The 9,460-nt window shown below is 56.1% G+C and overlaps 1 protein-coding gene and 1 non-coding gene across 2 annotated transcripts; both read left to right on the top strand.

Moving 5' to 3' along the window:
• Positions 1-1,630: 1,630 nt before the first annotated feature.
• LOC141477991 (uncharacterized) lies at positions 1,631-7,527 on the top strand (the record flags this gene model as incomplete). Its single annotated transcript, XM_074167130.1, has 6 exons — positions 1,631-1,798; positions 2,058-2,151; positions 2,306-2,428; positions 4,952-5,024; positions 5,772-5,993; positions 6,266-7,527. Coding segments are annotated over 6 exons (1,942 nt in total), but the record flags the coding sequence as incomplete, so codon positions are not given.
• Positions 7,528-8,235: 708 nt separating this feature from the next.
• On the top strand, positions 8,236-8,317 carry TRNAL-AAG (transfer RNA leucine (anticodon AAG)). Its single transcript has one exon. It is a non-coding gene; the product is annotated as a tRNA-Leu (tRNA).
• The last annotated feature ends 1,143 nt before the right edge of the window (positions 8,318-9,460 follow it).

Below are 9,460 nucleotides of genomic sequence, written 5' to 3'. Positions count from 1 at the left end.
GGGAGGACACGGGGAGGGGGGGACAACACGCATGAGGAGGGGGGAATTGGGGGGGGGGGAGGACACCCATGGAGGGGGGGGTCTGGGGACGGGGGAGGGGGGGGACACACAGACACATTGGGGGGGTCAAAGGTCACAGCTGACACCCTTCCCCCCCCCCCCCTTTTTTTTCTCCCCCCCCCCCCCCCAGTGACCCCCCCGCCCCCCCCGCCCCGAGAGATCCACGCTGGTTCCCGGCAAAGAGGAATGAGACACCCCCCCCCTCCCCCCCCCCGTGGGACCCCCCCAAACCCCTGACACCCCCCCCCCCCCCGGGACCCCCCCCGGGGGCAATAAATGACCTTGAACTTGGGGACGTGTCTGTCTTTGGGGGGGGGGGGGGGGGCTCCAAGGATGTGGGGGGGTTCATGGGGGGGCTCCAGGGGGTTTTTGGGGGCTCCATGGGGGGGGCTCAGGGGGGTTTTGGGGGTCAGGGGGGGCTCCAGGGGATGGGGGGGCTCCATGGGGGGGTCATGGGGGTTTTGGGGTTTGGGGGGGGGGCTCTAGGGGATGGGGGGGGCTCAGGGGGGTTTTGGGGGCTCCATTGGGGGGGCTCCAGGGGATGGGGGGGGCTCCATGGGGGGGGTCATGGGAGTTTTGGGGTTCGGGGGGGGGCTCTAGGGGATGGGGGGTGTCGGGGGGGGGCTCAGGGGGGTTTTGGGGGTCGGGGGGGTCAGGGGATGGGGGGGGTCAGGGGGGGCTCCAAGGGATTTCCTCATCCCTCACATTTTTGGGTCTTTTCGGGCCCGAATTCCGGCCCCTCCATTTTGGGGCCCTTTGTCCACATTTTGGGGTCCTTCATCCCTCACGTTTTTGGGCCCCTTTGTCCCTGAATTTTGGGGCCCTTCAGGCCTAAATTTGGGCCCTTTCACCCCTAAATTTTTTGGGCCTTTTGAACCTTAATTTTTGGGCTCCTCAGGCCTAAATTTTGGGGCCTTTCGTCCCTAAATTTTGGCCCCTTTGTCCTTGAAATTTTTGGGCCCTTCTTCCCTAAATTTTGGGCCCTTCATCCCTAATTTTTGGGCCCCTTTGTCCCTTGAATTTTTGGGCTTTTCAGGCCTAAATTTTGGGCCTTTCATCCCCAAATTTTTGCTCTTCGTCCCTTAAATTTTTGGGGCCCTTTGTCCCTTCGTTTTTTGGGCCTTTCAGGCATAAATTTGTTTTTTGGAGGGGGGAACCTTCAAGGCCTAAATTTTTGGGGCCTTTCATCCCTAAAAAATTTTTGGGCCCTTTTCCCTACATTTTGGGGCCCTTCATCCCTTAAACTTTTGGGTCCTTCATCCCCAAATTTTGGGACATTTTGTCCCTAAATTTTCGGGCCTTTCATCCCCTAAATTTTTGGGCCCTTTTCCCCTAAATTTTTGGGCCCTTTTTCTCTAAATTTTTGGGCCTTTCAGGCCTAAATTTTTTTTTAGGGGGGGGGCCCTTCAAGGCCTCCATCTTTTGCCCCCCCCCCCCCCCCCGAAAACCACCCCGAAAACATGAAAAAAGGGGTCCCGATGGAGGCGCCTGACACCCCCACCCCCCCCCCCCGAAGCCCCCCCAAATTTGGGGCCAAATCGGGGCCTATTCCCTTATTTTTTTGGCCCAGTCTCCAAGACAAGAGCTCCTCCGCCCCCCGGGACGTCAAACGGGAGCGAAAACGCGCCCGAATCCCTGTTTTTGAGCAGTTTGACTCGGCAGAGGATGTTTTTCTGCCTCCGGCGGTGGAGCCCCCAGGTGTCGCCGTGGCGACAGACCCAAATTTATGGCTTTTTCGGTGAAAAAAGGGAGGAAGAGTCGGGAGGAAGCGGGTGAAGGTGGTGGGGCCCCGGCGGGCGGGAGGGGCCGGGATGGTAAAAAAAAAAACCAAAAAAAAGGAGAAAAAAAGGAATTTAAAGCCTTCAGAAAAGAAAGTTTTGGGTGATTTGGGGTCTTGCCCGGTCCACGTTAATGGTTTGGGTGGAAAGTGCCCCGAACTGGGACCAGTAAAGCCTGGTGGGCCTCCAGGAGGAGCTTCTGATGGGGTTCTCCTCAAGGAGATCCCTCAAGATCTTCTCTTCGGCCTCAAAAACGGATCCTGGAGACCAGGTCCTCAAGAAGAACCTCGAAAATGGCTCCCAACTGGGACCAGTAAAGCCTGGTGGGCCTCCAGGAGGAGCTACTGGTGGGATTCTTCTCCAGAAGATCCCTCAAGATCTCTTCGGCCTCAAAAATGGGTCCTGGAGACCAGATCCTCCAAAAGCTGGTGCCCAACTGGGACCAGTAAAGCCTGGTGGGCCTCCAGGAGGAGCTGCTGGTGGGCTTCTTCTCCAGAAGATCCCTCAAGATCTTCTCTTCAGCCTCAAAAATGGGTCCTGGAGACCAGGTCCTCAAGAAGAACCTCAAAAATGGCTCCCAACTGGGACCAGTAAAGCCTGGTGGGCCTCCAGGAGGAGCTACTGGTGGGGTTCCCCTTGAAGACCCTCAAGATGTCCAAGAAATGGCGGAAAGGTGGGTTTTTCCCCCAAAAAGAAGCTTCTTGAGATGGTTTTCGGAGCCTGGTTGGGTTGGCCAAGGTCGAGGCCACGCATGAAGCCCCTTTTTTTGCCCCAAAATCGACCTCCTGGGGGTGGGGAGAGAAGATTTTCTTTGGGGGGGGGTGGGTGGTCATGGGCACCTTCCACCCCCCCCCCCCCCCCTTTTCTTCTGCCCCACCTTTTTGGGGGGGAAAACCCTAAAAAAGAGGGAAAACAATAAAAAATGGCAATTTCCGTTCGGGCATTGGGTGGGGGGGGAGGAATTCCTTATTTTTTTGGATTTATTTTTTTTCCCTTATGAAAAAAAAAAAGAGGAGAAACGGTGCCCTTCAAAGAAAGGACCTTTTTCCGGCTTTTTTTTTTTTTTTTTCTTTTGGCCTCAAATTGGCGGGTGGGGGGCGGGGGAGGGGGCTCCCGATGGCTCCTGATGGGCCATTAAGGACCATCTGGAGAAGAAAAGGGGGGTCGTTGGCAGCAGGGGGGGGGGGGTGGGTGGGGGCTCGGGGGGTCCACCCCCCTCTCCCAGTTCTCCCAGTTCTCCCAGTTGCCCTCCACCCACCCCCCCCCACACACACCTTCCCGGCTCTTTTTTTGGGTTTTTTTTCTGGGATGTCCCAGGTCTGGAGGAGCTTCGGGAGCGTCAAGGTCTTCGGGGGGGGGGAAGGGGGGAAATGGGGGGAAAAGGGGAGAAAAAGGGGGTTTAAAGTTGGGGGGGGGGGTGGGAATTACAGGGGGAAAATGGGGGGAAAAATGGGAATTAAAGGAGGGGGGAAAGGGGGAATAAAAGGGGCAAAAAGGGGGAAAAATGGGAATTAAAGGGGGGAAAATGGGAATTAAAGGGGGGAAGGGGAATTAAAGGGGGAAAAAAGGGGAAAAATGGGAATTAAAGGGGGAAAAATGGGAATTAAAAGGGGAGAGAAAGGGGGGGAAGGGAATTAAATGGGGAAAAAAGGGGGGAAATGGGAATTAAAGGGGGAAAAAAGGAGGGGAAGGGAATTAAAGGGGGGGAAGGGGAAAAAATGGGAATTAAAGAGGGGAAAAAGGGGAAAAAAGATAAAGGGGAAAAAGGGGGGAAATGGGAATTAAAAGGAGAGAGAAAAGGGGCGAAGGGAATTAAATGGGGAAAAAGGGGAGAAAAGGGGAATTAAAGGGGGGGAAAGGGGAAATGTGGGAAAAATGGGAATTAAAGGCGGGAAAAAAGGGAAAAAAGTTAAAGGGGAAAAAAGGGGAATTAAAGGGGTGAAAAGGGGGGAAAATGTGGGAAAGGGGGGAATTAAAGGGGAGAAGAAAGGGGGGGAAGGGAATTTAAGAGGGAAAAAGGGGGAATTAAAGGGAGAGAAAAGGGGGAAAAATGGGGGGAAGGGGAATTTAAGAGAGGAAAAATGGGAATTAAAGGGGGGAAAAGGGAATTAAAGGGGGGAAAGGGGGGAAATAGGAATTGGGGGGGCAAAACGGGGGGAAAAAGGGGAATTAAAAAGGGGGAAAAAGAGGGAAAAAAGGGAATTAAAAAGGTAAAAGGGGGGGGGAATTTAAGGGGGAAAAAAGGGGGAAATAAAAGGGGGGGGGGCAAATGGCAGAAAAGGAGTTTTTCGCCCCAAAAAGGTGCCTCCCCGTGGGGCTGCGCGGAGCCCCCCCCTCCCTGGGAGCGGGAATGGGGGGGGAGGGGGGGAAACTGGGGGGGCACAGGGGACTTGGGGGGGGGGAAGGAGGGGGGGCGCGGGGGGGGAATTGGGGTGGGTGGGTGTTTTTACTGTTTTTTTAAAAATTATTTTATTTTTCTTACTTTTGCGGGTTTTTTGGGTTTATTTCCTGCCTCTTTTATTTTTTTAAATTTTATTTCTTACTCAGTTTTTTTTTTTTTTACATTTTATTTCTTACGTTGTTTTTTATTTTTAAATTTTCTTCTTTTTTTATTTCTTTGGTTTTTAAAAATTTTCTTTCACTTTTCCTTTTCTTATTTTTTTTTTAATTTTCTGTCTCGAGCTTTTTATTATTTCTGTTTTATTTCTTTTTAAAAAATTCATTTCTTTGGGTTTTTTACTTTATTTGGGGGGGGTAATTTTATTTCTTGGGGTTTTTTTTTATTTTATTTGTTTGTTTATTTTTACTCCTTTGTTGGTTTTTTTACTTTTATTTCTTTGCTAAAACTTTAGTTCTTTGGGGTTTTTTTTGACATTTTATTTCTTACTATTTTTTAATTTTTAGTTTTAATTTTTCTTTTTAATTGATTTCTCATTTTTAATTTGTGATTTTTTTTTAATTTTCGGGTTTTATTTTCATTCTTTGGGGTTTTTTGGTTTTTTTTTTTTTGTCTTTTTTTCTCTTTTCTTTCCCTTTTCGTTCTCACCTTTTTTTTTTTTTGAAATTCTCTCCTTTTCACCCCTCCCCCGCCTCTGTCCCCCCCTCCCCCCCAGGTGCCCGATGTTCTCCAGGAGGTCACTGTCACCCTCGAGGGGGCCTGGCTGCGCCCCTCCCCCACCCCCGCCGGTAGGAAATTTGTTAAAAAAACACCGTAAATGGGTGAAAAGGCAACAGAAATGGGTTAAAAACCACCAAAATGGGTTAAAAACCACCAAAAATGAGCTAAACCCAGAAGAATTTCACCAGTTTTCGCCCTTTTTCGGGTCCTTTTTCCCCCTTTTCCTCCTTAATTCGGGGAACGGGGAGGCCCCAGTCCCCGCCCACTGGGGCTACTGGTTTCGTGGACCACGTCCATGAGAAGACCCTCCATGGGCAGGTCCTAATTAAGAGCTGATTAGGGTTGGACTTAACGAGCTTCGAGGTCCTTTCTGACCCTTCCGTGTCCTTCCAAGAGGTCCCGGGTCTTCTCCTGCCTCGGGAAGGTCTTCTCCACCACCTGGCAACCTCCCGGAGATGTTCCTCAATCGACCCAACTGGGAATCCCCTCCCCCCAACTGGGAATCCCCTCCTCGGAGACCTCCAAAAACCTGGATTTTCCGCTATTTTTGGGTGAAAATTGAGGGTTTTGAAGGTCCCAGCTCCATCTCCTTCCTTGGGAAGCTCCTGGAGATGCTCCTCAATCAACCCAACTGGGAATCCCCTCCCCCCAACTGGGAATCCCCTCCTCGGAGACCTCCAAAAACCTGGATTTTCCGCTATTTTTGGGTGGAAATCGAGGGTTTTGAAGGTCCCACCTCCATCTCCTGCCCCGGGAAGTATCTCAGATGGTTCTTCTCCACTCCCCAGTAACCCACTGGTGTCTCCATGAGCCAGGTCTCCGGAGGGGGGACAACCCCGACCTTCTGGCCCAGTTGGAGGAGGAGGAGGAGGAGGTTTGGATTCCCAACATTCCCACCCCGGAGGAGGAGGAAGAGGAGGATGAGGAGGAGGAGGAGCTGGTGAGGCCCCTCCTGAGGTTGCGGAGCAGGAGAAGGAAGCGCTGGAGAAGCTGCCGAGAGGCCGGAAGCTCCTCCTGGTCCAACTCTTCACCTTCAGGTGAGGGACCCCCCCCCCCCCCCCCCCCCTTTTCCACACACCCCCCCACCCCACCCCCAAAAATGGGAGACACTGGTGGGACTGGGAGGAGGCGGAAGGTTCTGGGGGGTGGGGGGTGAAGAACCCAACTGGGCACCACCAGGAGGTTCTCCTGGATTGAGGGGTGAAATCGGTCACTTTTGGGGGGTTTTGGGGTCTCCATCCCCCCCCAAGTTCACCCCCAGGATGGTGGATTCCCAGTCCCCCCCCCTTCCCCCCATTTTTCCCAGTAGATGACGAGGGGTGGCCCAGCGAGACGGAGGAGGAGGAGGAGACCTCCCAGGAGGACGATGGAACCTTCAGGAGGAGACCCAAAGGTGGCGTCTCCCCGGCTTCCCACCCCCCCAAGAACCCCTCGGGGGGGAGGAGAACCCTCCGGGGGAAAAAGGGGGGGGCGACGGGGGGGGGACACCCCCAACATTCCTGCGGGAAATGCGGGAAGAGCTTCAGCCGCGGCTCCTCCCTCAACCGCCACCGGAAGGTCCACCAGGAGGAGAACCCCTCCGCCCTGAAGGTCCACCAGAAGCCCCAGCACCAGGAGAAACCCCACCAGTGCTCCCAGTGCCCCAAGGGCTTCGCTTCCACCAAGTCCCTCCAGAACCATCGGAAGCTCCACCAGGAGAAGGGACCTTTCCGATGTCCCGATTGCGAGAAGACCTTGGTCTCCAACTCGGCCTTGACCATCCATCGCCGCATCCACACCGGGGAGAGGCCCTTCCAGTGTCCCCAGTGTCACAAGACCTTCATGGCCAACAAGTCCCTCAAGAAACATCTCAAGAGCCACCACGCGGAAGGTGCCACCTTCCCGTGTCCCGACTGCGGGAAGACCTTGGTCTCCAACTCGGCCTTGACCATCCATCGCCGCATCCACACGGGGGAGAGACCCTTCCAGTGTCCCCAGTGTCACAAGACCTTCATGGCCAACAAGTCCCTCAAGAAACACCAGAAAAGCCACCAAGAAGAAGGCACCTACAAGTGTCCCGACTGCGGGGAGGTCTTCTCCAAGAGTTCCACCTTCGTGGTCCACCTCAGGACCCACCGTGGCCAACTCCCCTACCCCTGCCCCGACTGCGGCCAAGCTTTCGGTGACCCTTCGACCTTCAACCGTCACCGACAGAAGCACCTGGTGGAGAAGCCTTTCCAGTGCCACCAGTGCGGGGTGGGTTTCCCCACCCACTCGGGTCTTCTCCTCCACCAGAAGAGTCACCTGGGTCCCAGACCCTACGTCTGCTCCGAGTGCGGGAAGGCTTTTCGGGAGAACACCACCCTCCGGCGTCACCAGCGCATCCACACCGGGGAGAAACCCTACCAGTGCTCCCACTGCCAGAAGAGCTTCCGGGCCAGTTCCACCCTCATCATCCACCAGAGGATCCACACGGGGGAGAAGCCCTACCCCTGTCCCAAGTGTCCCAAGTGCTTCATGTCCAGCTCCTCCCTCATGAAGCATCTGAGGAGCCACCTGAAGAAGGAGATGCTGGTGGGACCCCATCAGTGACGTCCCCGCGGGTGACAACCTGCTGGTGGGACCCCATCGAGGACATCCTGCTGGTGGGGCCCCATCGACGACGTCCTTCTGGTGGGGCCCCATCGATGACCTCCTTCTGGTGGGACCCCCATCGATGATGTTCCTATGGGTGACCTCCTGCTGGTGGGACCCCATCAGTGACGTCCCCACGGGTGACCTCCTGCTGGTGGGTCTCCACCGATGACATCCCCATCAATGACCTGCTGGTGGGACCCCATCGAGGACGTCCTGCTGGTGGGTCCCCATCCATGATGTCCCCATGGGTGACATCCTACTGGTGGGACTCCATCACCGATGTCCTCCTGGTGGGTCTCCATCAATGACCTCCTCCTGGTGGGTCCCCATCGATGACATCCTGGTTTGCCCCCATTTTTGACCCTTCTGCCCCCCAACCCCACCCCCTCCCCCCAAGACAAATTCACCTTCTTTGGGGGGTGGGGGGGTGTCCCCGCTGGAAAACGGGGTGAAATCAAGCAGAATTGGGGTCTCCGGAAGGGGGGGGAGGGGGGGAGAATTCGGGGCCTTCTAACTGGGACCAGTGACACCGGGGTCTGGTTTCCCCACTGGTCCGAGCCCCCAGATCCCCTTTAACCCCCCCCCCAAATAGAAATTTTCCAGAAAATGGTTATTTTTTGCCGCCGCATGATTTTTGCCCCAAACCCCCCCAATTTCCCCAGCGGTAGCGTGGCCGAGCGGTCTAAGGCGCTGGATTAAGGCTCCAGTCTCTGCGGGGGCGTGGGTTCGAATCCCACCGCTGCCAAGTGACCCTTTTTTTTTGGGGGGGGGGGGGGGCGCTACATCCAGAGGACCATCTGCCCCCTCCCCCCCCGAACCCCCCCTCACTGGTTATACTGGGGAAACTGGGGCTCCAATGCTCCCCCAAATCCCTCCCTACCCCGGGGGGCTGGTGGGGGGCCTCGTGACCCCCCCTGCCCCCCATCCCAATTGTGTCCGTCCGTCCCCCCCCCCAAAAATAGGGTCTGTCCCCTCGGGGGGGGGGGAAGGGGGGAGGAGGGCCAGAGGGGGGAGGGGGGGGGGAACCAGGGATGGGGGGGGGGGAGCACCAGGACTTTGGGGGGGGGTGTGACCCGGGGGGGGGCAGGGGGGAGCACCAGGACGTCGGGGGGGGGGCCCAGAGGGTGGGGGGGGGGTAAGGGGAGAACCGGGGGGTCGTAACGGGGTGGGGGGGGGGGGGGGAGGGACGGCCTGGGGGGGGCAACCGGGCCGGGGGGGGGGGGGCCCAGGAAGGGTCCCCCCCTTGGACCAGTCGGGAACTAAAGGAGCCCAAAAGCCTCCGGGGGGTGGGGGTGGGGGGGGTGGGGGTGTCTCAAGCGGTTTATTTATTTTGGGGGGAGGGGGGGCCCCCACTTTGGGGCCAAAAACCCCGATTGAAGGTTTTTCGGGTGGTTCAAGAAGGAGCCGGGATTTAACGAGGAATTAATTTGGGGTCATTAAAGCCCCCGGAGATGTCCTCAAAGGAGAAGGTGGTGGTGACCAACACCCCCCCCACCCCACCCACCCCCCTTCCAGGAGGTCCCCAAACTGGTGGTGGGCTGGACCTCGCTGGAAGCTTCTTGGAAGCTCTTCAGGGCTTCTACCCACGATGCTCTGGGGCTTTGGGAGCCCAGTGTCCACCTGAGGGCGTCACACCAGCTTGGGCTGGTGTCTTCTCCTCCCGACGCCTGAGCTCAACTCGGGGAGCAAGAGAAGAGCGTCCTCCAACTGTAGAGCGTCCTCCAACCATTGGCCAAGAACATCCTCCAACCAAAGAGCGTCCTCCAACCACAGAGTGTCCTCCAACCGTTGGCCAAGAACATCCTCCAACCAAAGAGCGTCCTCCAACCACAGAGTGTCCTCCAATCGTTGGCCAAGAACATCCTCCAACCAAAGAGCGTCCTCCAAC

The sequence above is a fragment of the Numenius arquata genome, unplaced genomic scaffold (assembly GCF_964106895.1).
Source record: "Numenius arquata unplaced genomic scaffold, bNumArq3.hap1.1 HAP1_SCAFFOLD_758, whole genome shotgun sequence".
Lineage (NCBI taxonomy): Eukaryota > Metazoa > Chordata > Aves > Charadriiformes > Scolopacidae > Numenius > Numenius arquata.
The sequence above is the reverse complement of the archived record's forward strand: the minus strand, read 5'-3'. Positions and strand labels throughout refer to the sequence as shown.